At 37.7% G+C, this 27,214-nt stretch overlaps 1 protein-coding gene across 1 annotated transcript in view; it reads right to left on the reverse strand.

The window, feature by feature from the left end:
* Positions 1-3,320: 3,320 nt before the first annotated feature.
* The window catches only part of LOC124777592 (sodium-independent sulfate anion transporter), a 110,221-nt gene continuing 86,327 nt past the window's right edge, over positions 3,321-27,214 (reverse strand). The window contains exons 8-12 of the mRNA XM_047253055.1: positions 9,442-9,582; positions 9,105-9,250; positions 8,468-8,641; positions 8,234-8,384; positions 3,321-3,492 (exon numbers count right to left, since the gene is read on the reverse strand). Coding sequence (XP_047109011.1) covers positions 3,359-3,492; positions 8,234-8,384; positions 8,468-8,641; positions 9,105-9,250; positions 9,442-9,582 — 746 coding nt within the window. The 3' untranslated portion in view covers positions 3,321-3,358. The remainder of the gene's footprint in view (positions 3,493-8,233; positions 8,385-8,467; positions 8,642-9,104; positions 9,251-9,441; positions 9,583-27,214) is intronic.

The raw sequence follows: 27,214 nt of genomic DNA on the forward strand, positions 1-27,214 counted from the left end.
TCCGCATGGAAGCAGGATTAGGGGGGAGTCGTTCTCTGAATTAGCATCTCTGTCAAGCCGCCAAGCTGATTTGAGATGTGAGACAGACACTGTCTGTCTTTTACTGTGGAGCAGAATGTCAAAGGCCTGCGGTGAGCAGTGTAATACTTTATGTGGGCCCGAGTAGGGCAGGTGCAGTGCATGTTACACTGTGTCATTGTGCAACATCATGTAGTCACAAACATGTAGGTGTTTGTGCACAAAGATGTGAGGGACAGTGTGTGCCCTTGCAGTGAGGGCATAAACACAAAGCAGAATGCCAGACACATTCTACTAATGTCAGAAGTTTGGACTGCATTAGAGGATTGAAGTCGAGGGAAGAACCTCTGACCAAGACATGTTGTGGCACATTAGCAGTGCTCGACCATCCCGTTGCTCTGTAGGTGTCAGGCTGCTGTAAGTAATTTGTTCACACCACACATCTCACATGACTTGGAGGAAAGAACAGTCTCAAATTGTCATCCCTGGACCATCGTGACCGAAGATACGCAACCAAACCACACGATCCAGGAGCCAATAAAGCCCATGTGTCAGAGCCAGCTGTTATATATGTGAGCAGAATGGCCTCAAACCACTGACTAACATGGCTAATGGTAGATAGGATGTATCAAAAAACCCCTGAAGGAGGGTGCAGGCCAACCAGATTGAGATGTACATGATGGAACCTGCCTTTACGTACGTCAAACAAGCCCAACAGTGGGTATGCATGGCGGCCAAACTTGGAGCGTTGGCAAGGTACACATGCACAGGTCCAGTTTTTGCAGTCTGCCCTAACCCCTGTCTGTAAAAAATGCTCTATTATTAGGCACATGGTGACTTGAATACTTGAATATGCAAGGTCATGGATAGTAGAAAATATCTTACAGCATAAGCTGGCCAGAACCAGAGGGCAGGGAGTGCTGGGAACTGGTAGGAAAGAACCAGGAATTTGGTGAGGCTCAATTGAGAGTGAGGTAGACTCACAGTTTAGTAATTGCTGAATGCCCTCATCTATTTGTTGCTGGGCTGCTAGTTCAGTGAAGTGCTAGAGTACAAGATCATTCCAACTCGTGACATGTAGTCGGCAATGATGCTGTCCATGCCCTTGATGTAATGGACACTAGTGATGAATTGACATATTAGGTCCATGTGTCAGAAGCATTGAGGATGGAGGTCAGCTGTGGGATTATGCAGCATCAGCCAGCTGCTTGTGGTCCATATATGTATATATAGTCACTGACCTACCCTTGTTGAAATGTCAAACTGCTTCGTAAATGACAATAAATTTTCAGTCGACAGTGGACCATTTACTCTGGAAGGTTGACAACTTTCACAAGAAGAAACAAAGTGGTTGCACAAAACTATCGACTTCCTGAAGAAGCACAGGGGCTGATGGCTGTGTCACTCACATCCACCGTGATTGATATTTGAGCATCTGAGACTGGGTATGTGAGAGTGACAGCATTCACAAGTGCAGTGGGTACACATCAAATGTGCATCACACGTCATCACACCACAGAACCTTTTAAAGTCCGAAAGTGTTCTTTCCCACAAGTGCATCAGTCAATAGAGCTTGCAGGAGCACAGAGTGCAGGATGTTTTGTCAAAAAAAATGTATCATGCCTAGGAAACAGCATAGATTGCAGCAAGTCTCAGGCAGAGGAGAGACACTGATAAAGGTAACTCATTCCAACATGGGGCAGATCCTTCCGTGGAGACAATATAACCTAGGAATGTCACATAAGCAGCTTATAACTGTGATTTATCGTCGTTGATAGTGACCCCATTCTTGGCAAATGTATTAAAGACTCTTGACAGATGTTGTTCGTGCTTCTCAGAGGTAGTTTGCGAGATTAGAATATTGTCTAGATATACATAATGGTACAGGAGCGAGAATAGCAAGGAATTGATGAAACATTGCCAGGTTTGTGCAGCATTTTTTAAGCCTTACAGCATGTAGCGGTAGTCATAGAGTCCAAAAAGGGTGATTATTTTAGTCTTGGGCATGTTGTTCTGATGTGTTGGGATGTGCTGGTATGCTTTCTGACAACATATCATACTGAAGACTGGCGTGCTGTGGAGCTGTTGGGTGAAATCCTTTTCTGGGCGTTTAGTTGTCAGTAGTTTCCCTACAAATGAAATGAACCATCCTTCTTTGGGAGTAAGGGTATAGGTGAGTACCAATTACTGTTGGATGAGTGGACAATACCGGTGTGTAGCAGTTCTTGTACTGCAGATGTAAAGGCCTTTACATATGTCTGCTTGTGACTGGATATGTGTGTGTGTGTGTGTGTGCGTGAGTGTATACCTGTCCTTTTCTCCCCCTAAGGTAAGTCTTTCCGCTCCCGGGGTTGGAATGACTCCTTACCCCCTCCCTTAAAACCCACATCCTTTCGACTTTCCCTCTCTTTCCCTCTTTCCTGATGAATCAACCATTGGTTGTGAAAGCTAGAATTTTGTGTGTATGTTTGTGTTTGTTTGTGTGTCTATCGACCTGCCAGCACTTTTGTTTGGTAAGTCTCATCATCTTTGTTTTTAGATACATCTTTGTTTTTAGATATATTTCTCCCACGTGGAATGTTTCCCTCTATTATATTCATGTTTTTATTCATATAATTATATAACGCCTTACCTCAATACAAACATTTTAACAAGTCACTTGTAAGGGTCTAGATAATTTTGAATAACCCTGAACTGTAGAATGATCATCAATACACTACTAGTATGGGAAGAGCAACTGAGATATGTCTGTGTGTGTTATGATTAGTTCAATCTTGTCTTCACATTCCCAGTGGGAGTGATCTGTAAGTGGCTGTAGTATATTCCTAAATTACTCATAAGTTCTATGAAGTTTGATTAAATATTTTTGATAATTTGCAGCATTTTCCAGCCTGTTGAAGATATTGCCCAGCATAATGGTAAATGGTGGAGTTGGGTTTCAATCATTAAGGATTGCTAGCATTGCTGCACAAAACAGCAACATGCATAAAATTTTGTAATTGCCCATTTCAATGTAGAGTAAAGCCGAATTTGGCAATTTAACTCCATGATTTTTAAGTCACTCACGTGACTCTTCTGTATTTGCTGAACAACAGAAAAATTCCAGAGAAGCCCATCTTGAAAAAAAGTACTGAAGAGCAGTAAGGAATGCATTGCCTACATTAAATAGTCAGCCACAAGGGTAGAGGACATATCATAGCAGAACTGCTGGAAACGGCAATATGAGGGTAAAAATGAAAAACATATATATTTGTATATTTTCTTTATAAATAGTTTATTATCAAAAGAACAACCACAAAACATTTAATAGAGTTAATAAATAGCCACTATGAGTGTTGGTTTAAGAGAATTTTCTTGCTGGCAGTTCGGGTGGAACATTAATTTTGGTGTCAACTTTGCTGGTAACCAAATCATCCATTTCCAGTTTCGCTCTTAACATCGGTAGATTTTCTGATTTGCCTGATTCTTTCTCACCTGAAAGAAAAATAAATCTTCATTTTAAGGCTGGTGATCTTATCAATAGTTCAGACTTACAGCCAACCAAGAAAGATTGTGTCACTTAATGCATCTTACTTTTCTATGGTTGAATGTTAGAGCTTCCTAGCTTATAATGTTTTTCTGTTAAAAGAAACATAATTTGAGGAAGATATTTCTGAGGATGTATGTCTGGAGTACAGCATTGTATGGTAGTGAAACATGGACTGTGGGAAACCGGAACAGAAGAGAATCGAAGCATTTGAGATGTGGTGCTATAGACGAATGTTGAAAATTAGGTGGACTGATAAGATAAGGAATGAGGAGGTTCTACGCAGAATCGGAGAGGAAAGGAATATGTGGAAAACACTGATAAGGAGAAGGGACAGGATGATAGGACATCTGCTAAGACATGAGGGAATGACTTCCATGGTACTACAGGGAGCTGTAGAGGGCAAAAATTGTAGAAGAAGACAGAGATTAGAATACGTCAAGCAAATAATTGAGGACGTAGGTTGCAAGTGGTACTCTGCGATGAAGATGTTAGCACAGGAAAGGAATTCGTGGCGGGCCACTGTCATGATCCAATAAATGAGGACAACAAAAGAAATCAAGAGAAAGTAGAAAGCTTCTGGGATTCACTGGAACCTGAACTATCAAAAGTTCCATTGAATAATGTTAAAATTTTACTAGGGGACATCACTGCACAAATTCAAAAAAAGAGAAAGCTCAGCAAAACTGGTGAAGAGTATCCAGTACACAAAAGGGCAAATAAAAATGGGTAATACTAATAGATTTATGCAGAGGCTTCAACCTCAAATTGACGTCCATAAATTTTAAGAAACTGCCAAGAAAACAGAAAACTTGGTAATCACCTAATACAAACCTAGTAGAATTTCAGATTGCCTATGTAGCTATATCTTTTAACAGTCAAAAAGGAATTAAAGTTAGAAAGGGTGCAAATATAGTAACAGATCACTGTCTAACCACAATAAAAATGAAAGTTATTCCACAAACAAGGAGTCCAAGGCAAGGTCATAAGATTCCTAAAACTGATACTAAAGCTTTTAAAACAAAGAAACAACAATTTCAGCAATGACATGATGGAATGGACAGTGTGAAAAAGCATTATTGCTTAGAAAACATGTCTGATATAAATAATACTCTAACAAAAGAAGTGAAGACTGCACCTGCTTTAAACAACAAAAGTGTCAAACATAAAAAATGATAAAGGCAGTCAAAAGGAACTTTGAAGCGAACCAGCTATCACTAATTGAAGAAGACTTGCAAAAGAACAACACCAGCAAGTTCTGTAAAAGTTTTAAACAAATTCTCCAAACTTACCGACCACCTAATTTGGACTTCAAAAATGAAGATGGAAAATTAACCCTGAACAACTGCATAGAACTTTTTTGCATGAAGCTTGTGCAAACTGAGGTTTCTTATTAATTGCTTATTTTCCTCCCGATCTCTTTCCTTTTCAAATTGTTTATCTCTCTCCAGATCTTGTTCCTTTTTTAATTTCAGTTGACCAATTTTGCATGTTGAGCATGTATCTGGATAAGGGGTTTCAGATGGCAAATTAAATCAGTGATATAAAATATGTTTGTACTTCAATAAACAGCAAGTAGGAGGGCCTGATGATTCCCTTTTTTATGTAAATGTTTCCTTACTTTGATTATATTCAGCTTGAACAGTAAATATCCTCTTTTGGAATTTTTCTGTGAGAAGTGGCTCTCTTTACTCCTATGTGTTTCGATATCATTCTTTATAGCTTGAGCAACTTCATTATTTTAGTAGTGCTGCCATCTCCCCCTTGATTTTCATTTGGTGACTTATCTCTTACATGAAATTTTGTGGCCAAATTTGAGAGTCTGTCCTTGGATGTTGATTGAAATGTTGCAGCACATACAAGTACTGTCTGACCATTTTTCTTCCTTATGCTGTACTATATTGAAACAGTACTTTTTCTTTTTGGTTCTTTCCTGATGTTCCTGTATTTTTGTGATGTGATTCCCATGTATTTTAGTAACAATATATCCTGGACCATCATCAGAAGTGAGATCAGCTGCTATCTATTCTTTTCTTCCTGAAACTTTTGGATTCACTGGTATGTCTGGTAACCTATGTGAACAGTCAGTAGCTGGCATTTCCTTGTTCTTGTTGGACTTCCCAGATGCTTTCTGTCTTGTCTTGGGGTTCTTACCACCTCAGAACTCAATTACATGTATGCCATTTTCTGAATCACTTGTGTTAACCCCCATTTTACAGTTTACCAGCCTACTCTTTTACTGCAGGCTTCTCCCTAACAAAGCTGGCTCAAACTGAACAATAATCAGGAGTTAATGTTGTTGTGTAAACCTCTAAATTCCTGGAGGCAAGTGACTGTCTACAGTTTATGTTCCTTTTTTTTCTTTCAGAAAACTCTCTCACATTATCATTGGCAATCATGTTCCACATTGTTACTGAAGTCCTACATTGTAACTGATATCCTACATTGTTATTCTCCCTTCAGGTCTCCCAGAAGCAAAGTACAGTTTGCGTTTATCAATTTTTCTTTTAACCAGCTAAGAGCAAATATCAATTTTTACAAAAACGCATAGTTATCAACACCCTATAACAATGGTATTATTGTATTTTGACCACAGGCCATACATGGCAACAATCTTGATTTGTAACTACAAAAATCTGAATTCTGAAAAATTGAGCATTTATCATCTTTTGAAAAAACACTCCTAATTTTCTTTCTCACAGTCAGTTTAAAATAATATATTTCCTATGACCATCTGAATGTTTGTTAGCAAATGGGTCATGAGCGTTTTGTGATTTTTGGTTAACACATTTCCCATCTGAATGCTCACTAGAGTATCATATAAAAATTAGAAGTACATTTGTCAAGAACTTTCTGAGATTTTTGGTAACAACTTAAAACAACAACTTGTCTTTATATAATACTATTGATTTGTAGACTTTTCAACTAACATTGGAAGATTGGAGCTGACAATAAATCCTGAGAGGAGAAATGCTTGGAGATTGATTAGCTGAAAATAATTAAGACCCACTCTGTTAATGCAGCAGGAATGGTATCAAAGAATCAAGGAGAGTAGAAAGAGTTGAAAGAGCATTCACCACATTAACAACTGGTAGGGATCATGTACAAGTATTAATCAAAAAGCAAGAGAAATTTTTTAATTTTGCATGCTTTATACATCCAATTTTCAAATTTTTATAACTTTTTTAAAATTTTGTTGGTATGTTCACATCTTCAACTTTTTTGAACATTTAGATTATTTTTGACAACTGAAAAGGTTATACATGTTTTTCACTGCTTGGCGAATTATTACTTTCAAAAGATGGATCAAAGAATTTTCATTAAATTTTGATTGAAAACTGGAACAAACTGCAACTTTTGGCAAATCTGATATGATTAAGACAAGAGTTTATGAGATGCATAAACATTTCAAAGGGGGTTGAGTAGATGTTGAAGACAATGACCACCCCAGATGCCCTACCACATCAGTTACTTGCAACAACATGGAAGGAGTAAAGAAAATGGTTCTGGAAAATCACCAGCTCACCATCAGAGAGGTTGCAGATGATGTCAGCATATACTTTGGCTCATGCCAAACAATTTTTTGTATGTTTTGGGCATGAAAAGTGTAGCAGCAAAATTTGTTCCGAAATTGCTGAATCTCGACCAAAAATGATGTTACACAGACATCGCTCAGGAACTGCTGAATGAAGTCGACAACAATCTACAACTTCAAAAGATGGTTAGAAAGAGTTACAAAACATGTGTATATAGGTATGACATCAAAACTGAGGACCAGTGGTCCCAATGGAAACTGCCTGAGGGGTCAAGGCCAAAAAAATCAACAAGTTCGATCACATGTGAAGGTTCTTTTCATTGTTTTCTTCAATTACAATGGGATAGCACATCATGAGCTCCTATCTTATGTTCATATGGTCAATAAGGTATATTACATGAAAGATATGTGCATTTCCATAAATCAGTCCAAAGAAAATGACAAGAACAGTGGCAAAACCATTCATGGAAATTGCATCATGATAATGTCCCTGCTCACACCTCAATGCTTGTTCATGAATTTTAGTAAAAAAAAACAAAATCATTATGTTGTCGCAGCCACTGTATTGGACAAGGCCCCTGAGACTTCTTTCTATTCCCGAGGCTGAAGAGAACCATGAAAGGACATTGTTTTGCCACCATTTATGAGATAAAAACAGAATTGCTGGAGAAGCTGAATACCAAACAAAAAGTGAGTTTCAGAAGTTCTTCCAAGATTGGAAAAAGTGCAAGCATAAGCATATTAGATCTGAAGGGTACTACTTTAAAGGGGACAAAGTCAATGTTGATGAATAAATGAAGATTCTTTCAGGAAAACAAAATTCCCGTTACTTTCTGATCACACCTCATACGGTAGCAGATTAAACAAATATATTACTTACATTGTATATTTCATTCCTATTGTAAAACATAGCCCATGGTGGCTCTGCTATGATGTGGATAATTTCTTCTGGTAAGTTAGGTGTGCTATTTAAATATAATGCTTATGAAGTCTGAAACACATTTAAAACTGGCACTGATGTAGATCTACATCATACTGTAACAAAGCTTTAGTTCATGGTAGTGTGCCTTTGATCAACCTACATTAATAATGTAAAATCAACTAAGACTAATTTTGCTCAGTTATCTGCATTTATTTACTGCTGATGTACGTACCATATAGAAGATCAAAGACTTCTTCCTCATTTTTACAGTGTTTAATTTCTACATTTGCTCCACCAAATGTTAAAAGAACAATGGGCCTTACATTCATAAATACTAAAGGTTGTCGTCTTCTTTCAAAATCAGCAACAAGTATTTTTATTCCCTGTAAAATAAATAATTTAACATTATTTTATTAAACAGGCAATGGCCAGAAACTAATCCCAAAAGTGAAATATGTAAGTCTACCATAGCTGTAGAATAGTCGGTTCCCTTAATGGAGGCAAAATCTACCACAACTGGCAGCAGACTTTCCCCATCACTCATTGCAGCAGTGTTTATCTCAGCTGTCAGATACTCAACAGCAGCATAATACAGACCCATGTCTGGGCTCACCAGCAAGTACTCATCACCATTGGAAAACTGCAACGTAAAAACCTTTTAGTGTACATTTTGTTACAATGAAATTCAGTTAAACAACTTGTCATCTGGGAGATCTACAAAAATACTAAGCAATATGTTATTTATTTTATTTTTTCTTGAGAATGTATGGGCCACTCTTTAAGCACCAGGCTAAAAATCTGTAGTATTGGGTTTCACTCATGGTCATGTAAACCATGAAATCATAGGGGAAAATATGAAATTTTAGCCATATGTATGCCCAACAATCAAACATTTGTGATACGTTAAAAGCCAATTTCTTCCTGCAAACCAATATATTGCAACAAGGTGCAATTAGTCATGTGGGTGGATTTAGATGTATATTACACAGTAAAGTACATAATTATATGTTCGCTAAAAAGAAACTAACTGCCACTTGTGAAATCAAACTAGTAAAATATTCTTCTACTAAGCTTTGTGTGCTTCACTATGCATAATTTTTTACCTTGTGGCGATTTATGTTTATTGTTGGTCTTGCCCACAGAAATAACAAATGTGCCATATCAATAGCAATGCCAGAAATTAATCCAACTTCAACTCCACTCATCAGACTGATGAAGAATGTAGCAACCATCACAAAAAAATCCCATTCTGAAAAATTGCACAAGATATTACATGTAAAAATCATAGTACTTAAGCATGTTTATAAAACTGTCATAAAAATACAAAGCTAATCAATTCTTTTAATAAAATCCATTAACTATTTGATCTAATTATACATAATTATATGATGTAAAAAGAAGCATCAGTAATGGAAATAATTTACATTAATTGTTACTTACTTTTTGATCTCCATAATGGCATAATTGCATGAAATTCTATCATGAACATGACAGCAGCTATAAGAACAGCTGCAATGGTTGCTCTTGGTATATATCGGAAATATGGTGTAAGGAAAGTCAGTGCCAGCAGTATAATAGTACCTGCAACAGAAAAATTTCAGTAGCAAATTAGTATCCCACATTGCAAAGTCTCTCATAACTTGTGTCAGCAGATATGCTGCAAGTACTTAACAGTGCTCTAAATTTCATAATTACTGCATCCTTATCTGAAAAAAATTCTCAAAACAATCTAAAAACTTCCAACATTAAGCTACTATAATTGAAGAACAGTGAGACATACTTCTTCATACTAAGTCCAATGAATCTTGATTCTTTAATGGATTTCTTAATTTGTAATTCTGTTGCCTATAAAATAAATATACATCCATTGTGGAAGTGAGGAAATTTTCAATTTGTCATTGTAACAGAATATTGGCTGAGAAGATTTTATAACGGCCAAATTGCAGTCTTTACTATCTACCTTTTAAATGTCCCATTTTTTGTTTTAATGTTTGTAGTGATTCTAGCTGTTTTATCATTTTGGCATCTATGTATAAGAAATTTTTGCTAACTAATTTTGATAACAAATACCGATCATAGAAATAGGCTGAAATTAGCACCACCAAATTGTTCTGTTGCTACATTGTAACATGCCACTCTTTTCTCCAAGGCTTCTCACTTTGAAAGTGAAGACAGTTAGTGTAATGTTATCATACAAGCATTTTACTTAAAAAAGCTTTAGTGCACTAATTACTGCTTTCCTAACCAAATTATAGTAATCTGTCATAGACTGCACATCCACAAACTTCCAAGTTTTGTAGTATGTGCTCTCGTATGGCAATCATCAAGTGATTTATTTCAGTACAATTTAATTATCCATATCCAGACAGTTTTTGGGATTTTTTAAACTCCAAGTCATTAGAAATAATATGTTTCCTGATTACTATTGTTTTGAACTGGTCTTATACATTCCTTTTGGGAATGGTGACAATACCACCCAAAACTGCAGTGTCACAGAAAAACTCTCCTATAATATGACATAAACTACACTCCTGGAAATGGAAAAAAGAACACATTGACACCGGTGTGTCAGACCCACCATACTTGCTCCAGACACTGCGAGAGGGCTGTACAAGCAATGATCACACGCACGGCACAGCGGACACACCAGGAACCGCGGTGTTGGCCGTCGAATGGCGCTAGTTGCGCAGCATTTGTGCACCGCCGCCGTCAGTGTCAGCCAGTTTGCCGTGGCATACGGAGCTCCATCGCAGTCTTTAACACTGGTAGCATGCCGCGACAGCGTGGACGTGAACCGTATGTGCAGTTGACGGACTTTGAGCGAGGGCGTATAGTGGGCATGCGGGAGGCCGGGTGGACGTACCGCCGAATTGCTCAACACGTGGGGCATGAGGTCTCCACAGTACATCGATGTTGTCGCCAGTGGTCGGCGGAAGGTGCACGTGCCCGTCGACCTGGGACCAGACCGCAGCGACGCACGGATGCACGCCAAGACCGTAGGATCCTACGCAGTGCCGTAGGGGACCGCACCGCCACTTCCCAGCAAATTAGGGACTCTGTTGCTCCTGGGGTATCGGCGAGGACCATTCGCAACCGTCTCCATGAAGCTGGGCTACGGTCCCGCACACCGTTAGGCCGTCTTCCGCTCACGCCCCAACATCGTGCAGCCCGCCTCCAGTGGTGTCGCGACAGGCGTGAATGGAGGGACGAATGGAGACGTGTCGTCTCCAGCGATGAGAGTCGCTTCTGCTTTGGTGCCAATGATGGTCATATGCGTGTTTGGCGCCGTGCAGGTGAGCGCCACAATCAGGACTGCATACGACCGAGGCACACAGGGCCAACACCCGGCATCATGGTGTGGGGAGCGATCTCCTACACTGGCCGTACACCACTGGTGATCGTCGAGGGGACACTGAATAGTGCACGGTACATCCAAACCGTCATCGAACCCATCGTTCTACCATTCCTAGACCGGCAAGGGAACTTGCTGTTCCAACAGGACAATGCACGTCCGCATGTATCCCGTGCCACTCAACATGCTCTAGAAGGTGTAAGTCAACTACCCTGGCCAGCAAGATCTCCGGATCTGTCCCCCATTGAGCATGTTTGGGACTGGATGAAGCGTCGTCTCACGCGGTCTGCACGTCCAGCACGAACGCTGGTCCAACTGAGGCGCCAGGTGGAAATGGCATGGCAAGCCGTTCCACAGGACTACATCCAGCATCTCTACGATCGTCTCCATGGGAGAATAGCAGCCTGCATTGCTGCGAAAGGTGGATATACACTGTACTAGTGCCGACATTGTGCATGCTCTGTTGCTTGTGTCCATGTGCCTGTGGTTCTGTCAGTGTGATCATGTGATGTATCTGACCCCAGGAATGTGTCAATAAAGTTTCCCCTTCCTGGGACAATGAATTCACGGTGTTCTTATTTCAGTTTCCAGGAGTGTATTTCAAGAAAGAAATCTAGGACTAGGCTAAATTTGCCTAATGTAAAATTTGGCTAGTAGCATTTGTACATAAAATGCAAGTAATTATGCTCTCCATCTTCATCTGTTAATAGAACAAAAAGGATATTTAGCACATGGTGCTGAAAACTATTTCCATTATTCACTGACTCCTAAATTATATGCAGATGATCAGCATTAATAGGTTTCATAACTGAGTGAATTGTTTCATTTTATGCAGGCAAGGAATACTGTACTAAATTTCTCACAAAATTTTATAGATACAATATATTAATATGATAATGCAAAATACCATGTAAAATGCTTTAGGTATAAATCAGTGTTGAAAAAATTTTGAAATCCACCCAATGCAACACTGAGAGAACTTGATAATAATGAAATAAATAATCTACCCATGTTTTTCAGTACATTAGGCTCAGCTGATCTCCTAAATACCATTAATTCCTTGACGAGTTAATTTTCAGCTGGTGTTGATGATATACTGGATTATATTATCAAGATATCAGCAAGGCACATGCTCTTTCCTTTGCTGCATATCTGCCATTCATCGTTATCAAGTGGGGTCTTTCCAAAGCAGCTAAAAACAACAAAAACAGTTCACCTATATGAAAATGGTGTCAGCCTTATATAGGTAACTATACACACATCTGTCATCAAGAGTGTGTGTAATAACATTTCATAACAACTGTCAGTTATCATAAACCAATATTTTGAGCAAGGATGTTTTCCAAATGTATTAAAATACGCTGAGATAAAACCACTACTCAAAATGTGATTAACAGAATACATGGGGAATTACTGCCTATCTCTCTCCTGCTGGTACTGTGTTTGAAAAGATTGCAGCAAAACAAATTCAGAAATTACCAACTATAAAAACCATAATTTTTAAAAGCCAATTCAGATTCTGACAAGGAAAAAGCACTGTAAATGCAGTTCAATTTGTTTACTCAAAAGATATGCTCCCCATTAGATAATGGTAGAAAGGTCACAGGAATATTCTGTGATCTGACAAAAGCTTTCAATTTGATAACGCTTCCTTACTTCTATGTGAATTACATATATACAGAATCACCGACACTGTTTTACTTGATAGATAGGAAACAATAGTAATCATAATTTCAAATTGAAAAAATTACACCTCAAACTGGAAAACAATTGGTCAAGGAGTCTCGCAGGGTTTGATGTTTGTTTGTTTATTTATTTTGAAATGTCTGCTTGTGTCTGTGTACGTGCGGATGGATATGCGTGTGTGTGCGAGTGTATACCTGTCCTTTTTTCCCCCTAAGGTAAGTCTTTCCGCTCCCAGGATTGGAATGACTCCTTACACTCTCCCTTAAAACCCACATCCTTTAGTTTTTCCCTCTCCTTCCCTCTTTCCTGATGAAGCAACCGTTGGTTGCGAAAGCTTGAATTTTGTGTGTATGTTTGTGTTTGTTTGTGTGTCTATCAACATGCCAGCGCTTTCGTTTGGTAAGTTACATCATCTTTGTTTTTAGATATGTTTATTTATTTATTTAGATCCCATAAATCCCATACATAAAAAACCCTCTTGCATGAGAAGATATGCATATAAGACACCTACACTTCATCTGGTATAGACAAAATTACATTTAAGAAAGTTAAAATGAAGGTGGACCTAAATAGCAACATAAAAGACATAGTAATGTTAACAATGATTCTGACTACTGTAATGCATAAGAGTACATCAGATTTAATTAAAAGAAAAAATCAATTAGAGTTTACACAAGTGAAATTTTCATCAACTGAATAAAATTAGATAGTGTTTGAGCTGTTGTTTAAATTTGTGAAGTTCACAGACAAGTGATTTCAGTGATGGTGTGATAGCATTGAACACATTCCAGCTCATGTAATGGACCTCTTTTTGTACAATACTAAGGTTTTTAATTCATAATGGGGGGGTCCATATTCTTCCTGGTATTGTAAGTATGCTATGAATCATTGGTTGCTCATTTTCACCAGTGAAACATAACAAGGAATAGATATATTGACATGTAGTTGTCAGTATCCCTAATTTTCTAAAAAGGTTTCTACAAGAGTGTCTAGGTGGGACTCCGCTCATTATCCTTATAACTCTCTTCTGGGCAATGAACATTTTTTTCATCAGTGGCTGATAACACCAGAAAACTATTCCATACAACAATAGTGGATGGAAGTAACTAAAATAAGCAGAATTTGTGGTGTCTCAGTCACTGACAGTGGAAATAATACAAATAGCAAATGTTGCTGAACTGAGTTTTTTTAGAAGTTGTAAAATATGTTCAGACTGTTTTAGATTGCTGTCAATGTGTACACCCAGGAACTTGAATGACTCAACTTCTAGTAAGTCACTACCATTACATTTAATACTTAACTGACCTTCCACTTTTTTACTTACTTGGAAATGAACAATCTGGGTCTTGTTAACATTTAGTGATAACCCATTATTTTGAAACCAATTAAGTACATCATTAAAGACAATAACAAAGCAAAATTAAGGTAAGTTGTAAGGCTGAGGATACACCAGAAGTAAACCACATGAAATTCTTAAAAGTAAGTTTTCATAAAAATTTAAATTAGAAGGTACGCATTAGCTGCTTTGCAAACAAACTTAACAGCCTAGCTTCTGCACTGTACATTGTGTCAAGTGCCAAAAGCACAGTAATCACAGAGATAGTCTTTCTATTTCGCTTTGAGTCAGTTATTCATTCTGATAATCTTCTGGAGAAATTTGGCAAGTGTCACAAGACTTCTAGTATTTAAAAAAAAAAGAAGAAAGAAAAAAAGAAAGAAAGAAAGAAAAACATTAGGAACATGTGTGTTGCAAAATAATGGTCATCATATTGCTCACTGTTAAAAAATCTTACAATACTATCTATACCTTCCTTTTACATATGAAGTATTGTTGTTCTTATATAAAAATAAACATACATTTTGTAGTGCCTCAAGAATTGCAGTGTAAGTTCTAGAGGCACTCAGCTTTCCACCATCTCAAACACTCAATATTTTAAGTAAGAGGGTGAGAGAGTGGAGATGTGTCTACCTCGCCTCTGGTTTTTGTGTATGCAGGATGGATATGTATCAGGAAAGTACTGCAATAGTGACAGTCGACTGGTGTGGACAAGCGTCTGCAGCACGTACCATAGATGCTGTATGTCCAGTTCAAGGAGGAAGCACGCTCTATTGACTGTATTGTTGTGAACAAATGAATTATGTATTGAACTAAAGACATTTACATTGGATTTTCTGGTGTTGGACTTGCGAGAAGCAAGAACTGGTTTTGTAGTAGTTATGAAAACCACACATATTTTAATTATACCTGCTAGTATCTAATGGTCCAAGACTGGGATGTCTCGTGAGAGTTGAACGCTTATGTGAAACTTGCAAAGTAAAAATACAGGCCGAAATATCCAGAGAAGTGGAAGTGAAGAAGGGACTTAGACAGGGTGAAAATATATCCTCATTGCTATTCAACCTTTGCCTAGAAAAAGTCATAAGTCAGATAGAGTTAAATAAAGGAGGAACCTTCTTTAATCATACACTGCAGTACCTAGCCTATGCCGATGGTGTGGCATTACTCGCACAAAACACTGCTGTGCTAGGTGAAGCCTATCAACAACTAGGGAAAGGTGCAAGGTAACTTGGCCTGACAGTCAATGTCAAAAAGACCAAGTGTATGGCAATGACCAACCAACAAAACCTACCAACTCTCAGGATAGCCGACAGGGAGTTTGAAAAGGTGAGAGACTTCAAGTACCTTGGGTCGAATATCACTGAGACAAATGACATTGGCAGTAAGGCGAAAGCCAGAATAGCAGCAGGTAACAGATGCTACTTTGTCACATTACCCTTGCTCAGGAGTTCGCTGCTATCACGAAAATCCAAAATCCTCATTTACAAAAAAAAAAAAAAAAAAAAAAAATTATAAGACCAGTTGTTACGTATGGTGCCGAAACATGGACCATGACTGTAAATGAGGAAAGGATCATTAGCATTTGGGAGAGAAAGGTGCTACATAAAATAAATAGCCCAATATATGATCAAGAAGGATGGCACATTCATACGAATGCAGGACTACAACACCTTTTTGAAGAACCTGACATTGTCACTAGCATTAAAATAAGAAACTGCAGTGGGCGGGGCATATGGTGAAAATGGAAGAAGACAGAGCATGTAAGAGGATTTTTGATGGCCCAGCTGGAGGCAGATGGCGGAGGGGATATCCCAGAAAGAGATGAGTAGATGGAGTTGAAGAAGACATGAAAAAGCTGAGTGTCAGAGGATGGAGGTGGATAGCCATGGATTGGATAGAATGGCAGGATATTGTGATGCAGTCCAAGGCCCTTCAAGTGCTGTAGAGCCAAGGAGTAAGTAAGTAAGTGAGTAAGTATGAAAATATAACACAGTTGAACAAAAGTATTCTGAGAGTACAGAATCATTTCAAGAGTAGAAAAGAAGTCTATTTTGAAATTCCTTTAACCAACTATAGTCTTCACAGAAGAAGAGTTTGTGAAGGTCAATGCAGCTGTCTGACCCGAGAAGAAGATCGGCTGCCACAATACGTGAGTCAACTGTGAGAGACGTGTGAGTCTTGCACCCCAGTACCATATTGTCTCCTGTTGTCCAAAAACCATCAGAACGTGGTGACGTAAGTGACAGGACACGAAAAAAACGGGGATTAGAAAACAGAAAACGAAAGAAGATGTTAGACATTGCCATAGCAACCGAGCATAACAAGATACGAGAACTGTTTCCTGAAATTGTATTGAGTCCAATGAACAAATGGAAGAAAGTTGTGAGTGCAACGCTATAAAAGACATGAGAAAGTAATGGCGGAGAAAACTGGAGAGAAGACCTCATCTTTTTGACTGAGGACATAGGGTGTGGAGGGTAAGCAGTCTTCACCCACGTACATCGTGCTGACACTGATGCAGTAACCAGCCAGCAATGCTGACTGCACCAGCTGCAGCTCTCCGGTGCTGACTCCGAGTCCGCTCACCGCCAACGACGCTGAAACCTACGTCCGATGCCGCTGGCGCCAATGCTGTCCATCGGTGCTGATTACACATCTGCTCACCAATGCAGCTAGAACTCTACGCTGGGTGAGCAAAAAACAATAAATTTTTGGTAAAGTTATGGTTATTGTACTCAGTGGTGAATTTTCTTTAGTTGATTACTAGGTCTAAGATCAATAAAAGTATGGATCAGGAACAACAACATGGAACAACTTCAGAGCCAGGCATGGCTGGCGAAGTTGAGAGGGGACTGCCAGACTGGACACAGTTAGTACAGTTAAGAAGTGCCACTTTACGTGAAAAACTAGAAGCACAAAGTGCAGCTGCAAATGTACAAGCTGCAACTTTGAGTGAAAAATTAAATGCATAGAGTGCAAACTCAACCACTTTAAAACAAGAACTAAATGCTAGATTAGATGACCCAAGTGCTAAGTTAGATGATCAAAGAACAGATTCAAATGCTCAGAATGAACCTCTGTGAAAAGAAATAGGTTTAGTACATTCTAGTTTAAATGCCCAGAGTGAAACCTTGAACAGTCAAGCAGCAAATGCTGCTTTGTTAAAGACTAAAGTTGACACTCTTAATGATGAGGTAGAAAATCTGAAGTTAGATTTAAAGAGTGAACTCACTAGTTCTTTGAATACTCACATTAATCAATTATTTACTGAATTTAACCAGAGACAGGATGAACAATTTCAGGACCTAACTAAAAAATTAGACTTTGATATTGAAGATGAATGTAATAATGTAGAATCTGAATTTAGTGGAACATTAAAATTTTGTGAAAATGGATGTAATGTTAAAGCTAATTCTGTAAGACAGGAAATGAAATCTTGAGAGAGAGCACAGATCGATCCAAGGAATTAATATCAATTATGCAATCGAAAACTCCAGATGTTAGTATACAAGCTGTTACTACACAAGATGTCAGTTCGTGAGTAAATAATGTAGAACAAAATTTCAAAGAAAAAATAGTCAACTTTGACATTATAATTGTAAGTAGTCTGGCGGAACCTTTTGAGCTAATTGTAGATCGAAAAATTTCCAAGAGTATAATCTCCAGAAACGTTGCGACTGTTGCTTTTTCCAAACCTAATGATACTAACAAGGTTATAGAAAACTTGGGCGAGGAATTCAGACTTGTCCATGACAAGGTAGAAAACAGAATAACTTTATCTGATGTAGTGTTGTGTAGTAAAGTAGTGATTGTTTTGTTGTGGGTAGACTTTCACACAAAATTTAACAAAAAGTACTGGTTCGCGTTTGCTCAAGTGAGGTTAATATCAAATCCATGGGATCTGGGCAGAATCACATCTGTCCCTCAGGGACATTAACATTCTGTGTTAACAGGTAGAGTCACATCTGTCTCCAAGGGACGTTAATGTTCTGTGTTAACGGGAGGAGTGACAACCGTTGGATCCCTAGTTGTTTTCAGTGTTTCTTCAAACTTAGTTTTCCTGCACCGAATTCCCTTCAAATCTTAAACTATTCTGTAATCTATTCCTGAATTCTTAAACTATCCTATAATTATAGTATGTAGGAAATTGGATGTGACTACAAGATTAAGACCAATTTAAGAGAATCACAGATGAACAGTGATCTCTAGACATGAAATGAAATGAATAAAATTTTATTTGAGTGAAAAGTATAATATCATGGTGTTATTCAAACAAAGTGATATCTGAATGGAATACTTTATGTGTGTATGAAATATAGTGTAAAGTGAATGACCAAACGGCTATGTTATCGTAGTGTATAATTTTCTATTTTTATAGAATATTTTATACCTTTTGTGAGATGTAATGTAAAGGGGAGGGTTTATATCATTTTTGGAAGGGGTGGGTAGTGTAGGTACAAGCACGACTAACACTAATCACACATCCCACCTTTCAGACAACCCTCGCAGACAAGAGCAACTGATTCTTCACCATTTGCCATTCCATAGGTGTTGCTAAGATTTTTCTTCAGGGGCTTCAAAGGTGAAGGTGAGAATGTCCACTGTGTAGGAGATGTTTAACATAATAACTCCTCCAGCTTGTCACTCAAGTACCGGTGAAGTACGGATCCTGGGGAAAGGGGGGGGGGGGGGGGGGGGGTTCCCTATCTTTGGGGCTATCTTCTTCCTCTTCTTCGATCTTAGCAACCAGTTCTACTTTTTCCTTTCTCACTTCGCATTTGAGTACCGGTCTATCTTTCCCTCTTTCCATATTCATATACTTCTATCACTGAAGTCCTTCTTATTTTCTGTGGTTTCAATAACCTTCAACTTATTTCATAAGTAGGCCGAAGAATCAGGATACACAAACACACATCTACATACATACATACATACAAAGATATACTTAAGCACAGACTGAAGAATTATGAATTAGGAACCTGAACAATGTCATAAATGCCAAGGGATGTAGGGAAATAAAGATATATGTACATCTGAGTAGATGCACATATTGCATTGTCGATATGTGACGGTTCTGCATCATTAATTTTTGTCGCTCTCAAATATATGTTTACATGTGCCATGCTAGTCCTTTGACAAAAGACATAGTATCTACTGGGAGTTAGTAAATACAGGTAGACATAGCATCTACTATGTGTGGGCGTGATATCCGTCTATATAATAGGAGTGGGGAGTGAAAGAGGACTCTAGGGTATTAGAGGGAGTATTGAAAAGTGGAGTTAAGGTGTAAAGTAGATTTGTAACTTTACCAGAGGATATTTAAGAATAGTATATGAAGTGTCGGCAGAAGTGCCAACACCATGTTGTTTGAGGAAGCCGAAATGCACACTATAAGCTCGCGCAGGCTGGTGTGAGGTCTGAAACAGGATACATAATGAATGCTATAAAGAAAAGTACGTAGCTGCTGGAATACTTAACTTTAATCCACAGTTGGTGAACATTGGTCTTGTTGATACAGTATTATCATCTCAATATAACTTGGTGATGGCACCTTGCCAGGTCGTAGCAATTGACTTAGCTGAAGGCTATGCTAACTATCGTCTCGGCAAATGAGGGCGTAATTCTCAGTGAACCTTTCCTAGCAACGTCGGCTGTACAACTGGGGCGAGTGCCAGTACGTCTCTCTAGACCTGCCGTGTGGCGGCGCTCGGTCTGCAATTACTGACAGTGGCGACACGCGGGTCTGTCGTATACTAGCGGACCGCGGCCGATTTAAAAGGCTACCACCCAGCAAGTGTGGTGTCTGGCAGTGACACCACAGTATACATAAAAATGTATGCTAGGGCGATGAACCAGGAGGCCTATGCAAGAAGGATACGGAGGGCACACTCGACATTTATTGGATGAGAAAAATGGCGGATAGGCAGACCTATGAAAGGCTGACCTATACTGCGCAGACAGGGCAACAAGAACGGGACTGACCTGTACCGTAGCAGGATAGGAATAAGAATGGGGCGTACCTACCAAAATGGAAGGAGAAAGGGTACTCCTAGGATCAACCCTGGGTAAGATATAGGTACTGTTCCTAAAGGGAAAAAGGGCAGTATTGTGACAGAAGTCACACATTTAAAGGGATGAGTCTGGTAAGTTTGAATTCTATGCATCAATAGCCTTATTAAGTTTCAGGTTTACAAATGTTCCACAACGGAACACTTTTATTCTACCCAGAGTTTCCCCAGATTATAATAAGTAATGAATAAGTATCTACTTTAGAAAAGTAGTACGGGAAGTAAGAACAAAGCAGTAGAGTATTCATGAGCTATGTACACCTGGAATTTATGATTGGAAGAGGAATAGAAAACATAGATTTGGTACTCATGAATTTTTGGAGATTGAAAACAGCTAACTCCAACATGGATTGAGAGGGTCATGTATTATAATTGTGGTAAAATATGCACGGTTATTAGTAGAAAGAGAGGCACTGTTAAAAGATAAAGAATTATTTTGTGTAATTGTACATAATGAATATATATAAAATATCGTGAGTTCGAGCTAAGGGGAGTGATATGTAGTGCCTCGAGAATTTCAGTGTAAGTTCTAGAGACACTCGGCTTTCCAACATCTTGAATACCCAATAATTTAAGTAAGATGGTGAGAGAGTGGAGATGTGTCTACCTCGCCGCCGGTTTTTGTGTGTGCAGGATGGATGTATATCGGGAAAATACTGCAACAGTGATTGTCAATCGGCATGGACAAGTGTTTGCAGCACATGCCATGGAAGCTGTAAGTCCAGTTCAAGGAGCAAGCATGCTCTATTCTTTGACTGTATTGTTGTGAACAAAAGAATTATGTATTGAACTAAAGACATTTACATTGGATCTTCTGGTGTTGGACTTGCGAGAAGCAAGAACTGGTTTCGTAGTGGTTATTAAACCATACATATTGTAATTGTACCTGTTAGTATCTAATGGTCCAAGACAGGGTTGACTCGTGAGAGTTGAATGCTTATGTGAAACTTGTGAAGTTGTTTTATTGCGGGGATGAAAATATAAGAGTTGAACAAAGTATCCTGAGAGTGCAGAATCATTTCAGGAGTAGAAAAGGAGTCTATTTAGAAATTCCTTTAACCAGCTATAGTCTTTGGAGAAGAAGAGTTTGTGAAGATCGATGCAGCCATCTGACCTGAGAAGAAGATCGGCTGCACACAATACGGGCGTCAACTGCGAGAGACGTGTGAGTCTTGCACCCCAGTACCGTACTGTTTCCTGTCATCGAGAGACCGTTAGAATTTAACTCTTTCCATTTTGACCATAACTGCAGCACTCACCACAGAGATAATTTTAAACTACCAACACACCATTTAAAACACTATGCCCACACACCACAGTATATGGGGTTAAAAATTTACAATAAAATAAAAGGAAGTAACATATTTTACATGGAGTTAGTTACACTTACTCTATACCTGTTAGGTGGAAAAGTGTTACTATTCAATTGAAGAATTCCTTGAGGACAGTTTTACAGTTTAAACAAGGAAATTATACATTTCCTTTTGTATACTGGAAACAACAGTATCTAATTGTGTAGCAATACCTCAGAAATGGGTGAAAAAATAACGTAAAAATCCAGATACATCTCCACTACATCAAATCAACATTGATTTGAAATTGTGTGTTATGAGATAAATAAATTTATCTATGCCTATACCATTATTGTCAGGGTTTCCAAAAATTATTGAAAAAGGGTTCCTTTTGAAACTGACTACAAACTTCAGCCGTAACACTCAACTGAAACATCTACCTCCAACCAGATAAGCTGTCTTACATGCAGTGGACAATTACACTAATATCTCAGTGTTATTCTTATACCTAATAAGGTATTTGATGCGATTGATCATTCTGTGCTCCTGAGAAGGCTTAAACGATATCGTGTAAGTGGCTTGCCAAATGAGTCAATTACATTGTATTCAGAATATCAGTTTCAGGTAACAGAAATAAAGTACATGGAAGGAAATGAACACCAGGTACACCTCTCTGAGCTATGTGTATCGAGCCATAGTGACCCACAGGGCTCAACATTTGGTCCACTTCTGTCTTGGCACTCATAAATAATTTCCCATTACACGATAGGAATCCAGAGCCACTGCTATTTGCAGGTGATTTCAGTCTAATGACCAAAGGGAATAATGAAGAACATCTTATTGCATCTGCAAAAGATATTACAAAACAAGGGTCTGAGTGGTTTATGAGACACGGACAAATAACAAATCCCGAGAAAACTATATTCATGAATTTCCATAGAAATCAAAACCAAAATGCAGCACAACCAGTATTATGTATGGATAAACAAAACATTAGTACTGCTCCTGAAACTAAAGTTCTTGGGATTCATATTCACAGAAATCTTAAATGGAGTTCTCATATTGCATCCCTAAATTCAAAACTAGCAGAAACAAGCTATGTAAGAATTCTTTGCACTGACACTATTGCTAAAATAATTAGGGCCATATATATTGCTCATGAGCTTTCAGGACTGAGGTGCAATATCATTTTCTGGCAAAATGTACATCAGGCCAAAACAGTTTTTGGGAAACGAAAGGCAATTGTAAGAATATTGAAACAAGCAAGTAGCAGAAAACCACACAATCGTTTCTTTAAAGGTCTCTAAGTCTTACCTCTTTCCTAAATCTAAATATTGAAAGTAGTGCTGCTTGTCAAAAAAGTATAGACTATTAGGAAAGAAAACTTTTTTACTCAAAACAAAATTGCCCATGATTACAGTACCAGGTAAAACAGTAACATACATACTAGTCTTTGCAACACCATATTGTGTGGAAAAGTTGTGTATCATACAGGAACAAAATAATACAACTTATTACGCAAACACATAAAATCTCTTTCTGAACTGCAGACATTTAAAAAAAATCGTTGATGTCCTACCTACTGAAAAACTGCCTTCACTAAACTTCTCAGTACCTCATGCATGAAAACACGTAATTCATACTTTCAATTGTAGAAATAAGTGGTAAATATATGGTGTGTATACAACTTTGTAGGTATTCATTATATGGATTCAATTATTGTAAAAAATTAAATGATATTTATCTGTAAATTGTAAAACCAACAGGTAAAAAGACCAATACCTAGGGTATGATATATATGTATGAAAAACAGATTTATAAGGTCAAATAAATAATTAGATAAATAAATGCTCACAGTTTTTACTAGTGAACACAGAAGACTGACAAGCTCATCATAAACTTACATTATGCACACATAAGTTTCGAGTCATCAACTTTAGTATATAGGCTACCTCAAAGCAATATAAACTAAACTAAAGCACCAAAAAAATAATTGTAGTGTGCCATTTACTGTCATGAAATATGAGAACTTGGCATGCTATATGATTTACAGACACTGTTCAAGATTGGATGTAGACTTCTTTTCAGTTACGTGTGGAATCAATGCTGGATATCAGTTTTTAGATCCCCAGAACAATTTTCTCTTACCACTATTATATCTCATCTTATGCATTCATTGTTGTGAGCTTCAGTTCAAAAAGTGGTTTGATGCAGCTTTTCTCCTGCATAACTACTGCAACCTACATCCATCTGAACATACCTACAGTTGTCAAGTCTTGGTCTTTACAGTTTTGAAACCCAAACTTTCTTCTGTTGCCAGAATGACAATTCCTCATTGACTCAGGGGGTGTCCTATCAACCGATCCATTTTTTAGTCAAGCTGTGCCGTAAATTTATTTTCACCCACTATAACTTGGTACTGTCTTATTAGATATTCAATCTAACCATCTTATCTTCAGCATTCTTCTGTAACAACATGCTTCCAAAGCTTCTATTCTGTGTATCATCATTCAAAGCTACACTCTAGACAAATACCTTTAGATAACACTTCTTAACACTGAAATTTATATTAGATATTAACGAAGTCATCTTTTTCAGAAAAGTTTTTCTTACTATTGCCAGTCTGCATTTTATATCCTTTCTAACTTCAGCTATTGTCAGTTACTTTGCTACCTGATTAGCAAACATCATCAACTACAGTATTTTTAAAATCTCATTTCTTAATCTAATTTCCTCAGCATTACCTGAATTAATTGTTTTACACTCCATTACTTTCATTTCTCTTCTAGTTATGTATATCTTTTAAACTCTTTTCAAGATATTATCCATTCCATTTGTGACAAAATTTTCCTTGGTTTTCTTTACTGTTTGTTCAGCATATGGATTGAATATATGTTTCACTCCCTCCTCCACTACTACTTCCATTTCACATCCTTCAACTCTTATAACCATACTGTGAAAATTGTACATAACATTTTGCTCCTTCTATTTTATTCCTGCAACAATGTCAAAAGCTTTAATTCTTTATAGGATGCATTAAAATACTCTATGTTCCATGAACATCAGAGATATTTGCAAAAGTGCTGGTATAAATCTAGCTGCAGACTAGAACAACTGCTCTAAAGAGAAATGAGCAAGATTTTGACCTGCAGAATAAATGTTTACATTTTTTTGTCATCTTTCTTCTGACTGGTTTGATGTGGCTCTACTGTTGTACATGCCTCTTAAGTCTTGTTGAATTTCTTCTTCTGGCCCCCGTTGTTCTTGATGATTGTTAGAATTTTGTACAACTGTCAAGTGGTTGTACATGACCCAGATGATATTAGTTTTCACTTAATTCATATTTATTGTTGATAAACATTTTAGATGATCAGCCTGCATTGTATGGCCTATTTCAATATATCACCATGGGTGAGTAAGCTAAGTAGGCTGTTATTAGCCTAGCAAACATTAACAAGTTGCTTTGAATGTAACTTTAAATATTTACTCCTGGACACTGACTGACTGATACTGACCATTACATTTTGATTACACAATACTCACTGACTGACAACATAGTGACTGTTCTAGCTGAAAATGACTGACTTAGAAATGTACTTGTTGACCACCTGACACAGACTGACTGTGGCTTATTGCGCAACGCTTATTCATACTTGAAAAATTACAGAAATTACAAAATTTTAAAATATAAACTTATTTCATTTTGGATACTACATTAAAGGACACAAAATTAAATGATACAGTACGAAGATACAACAGCAAGTGAAGATACAATAGCAAGCTTTACTCCTTCGTAACGGTGTAAATGATAGGTGATATTTTATGAGAGGAAAATTTTTATGTACACTGGGATTTCCAGAGCCCACCAAGAGTGTTCTGAAAGCTTAAATTTTATAATTTTTATAATTAACAAACTAACACTGAGTTGTTGACAGGTACATGTAAATGAGAAAGAAAACTTGCTAGCTTTTGGAAGAAATCCTTTGATGATGCAGAGCAGAAATACACACACACACACACACACACACACACACACACACACATACACACACAAAACAAGAAAATTAGTGAAAGTTTAAGATCGGTGAAAGACGCACAACACCCCTTAGCTGCCCCAGGTGTGTATAAAATTCCGTGTAGCTTTGGCATGATTTATATTGGAACAACTAAAAGGAGTGTTAATACCCACCTAACGGAATGCAAAAGGAACTGTAGATTGGGACAAATTGACAAATCAGCTGTAGCGGAACATGTTTTCAAAGACAGTGATCACGAAATAAAATTTAGTGAGACAAATGTGATAGCTAGGACCTCATATTATTATACCAGCATGTATAGAGAAGCTATAGAGATCTATAAGCAAGAAAATAATTTTAATAAAAAAGAAGAAGGCTTAAAACAATACTGTACAATACAATGCAATAAAACTAGACAAGATATGGCGGTCGACTTTGTACCAACGAAGTGACAATCAATTACCTGTAATCGAGAGAGATGGCACTAGCCAGAGATTAGTTTGAAAGTCGAAAGCACGTGATGAGTGGTGGCACCATCTAAGCACTCTATATAAACGGGACATCCAGAGCCTAGCAGCCAGTCACTGACTCACCTCAGAAGATGTTGCCCACAGTAGGCAATGAAACATTAGGAAGGAAAAGAAGTTTTATATATGGGCCACAGCAATTCAGCCTAGAAGTTTTAATTAATGATGACTAAATGGAAATGTCGCTAAAGTCATCTGTTCAATTTAAATTAAGAATGGGTTCAGTTTTATGTATGAGTATGTATTTTCAGAAAAATGTGTCACAGTGCTGACCTTTACACCGAAGCATAGGGAGTTGAAGTGAAGTAAGGGTTGACTGTGGTGACATGTATTAGGAGAAAAGGCTATCACACTATAGCCCTTCAGGCTCAAGTAAAGAATAATATGTTGTCTGAAGTGAAGTAATATTCAAATTAACAGGTGTTTTATCTGTTATGTGAAGGAAGGTAAAGTTTTGACAGTAATAATGTTGTGGCTTCTCTGGGGTGTAATTCTTAGAGTCATTTTTGTGAACATCTACATCTACATCTCTAATCCACCACTCACACTTAAGTTTTTCAAACCATCGTCAAACTATTTATCTGCTGTTCCATTCTCCAACAGCACATGGGAAAAATGAACACTTAAATCTTTCTGTAAGAGCTCTGATTTCTCTTATTTTACTACAATGATCATACGTAAGTTGGTGACAATAAACTAATTTCACATTCGGAGAAGAAGGCTGATGAATGGAATTTCATTAAAAGATCTCATAGCAATGTAAAATGCCTTTGTTTTAATAATAACCACCCAATTCGCTTACCATATCTATGACACTTCTCCTTTATTTTACAGTAATACAAAATGACCTGTCCTCCTTCGAAATTTTTCAGTGTCCTCTGTCAATGCTACTTGATAAGGAACTCATACTACACAGAAATAATCTAGCAGAGA

The sequence above is a fragment of the Schistocerca piceifrons genome, chromosome 2 (assembly GCF_021461385.2).
Source record: "Schistocerca piceifrons isolate TAMUIC-IGC-003096 chromosome 2, iqSchPice1.1, whole genome shotgun sequence".
Lineage (NCBI taxonomy): Eukaryota > Metazoa > Arthropoda > Insecta > Orthoptera > Acrididae > Schistocerca > Schistocerca piceifrons.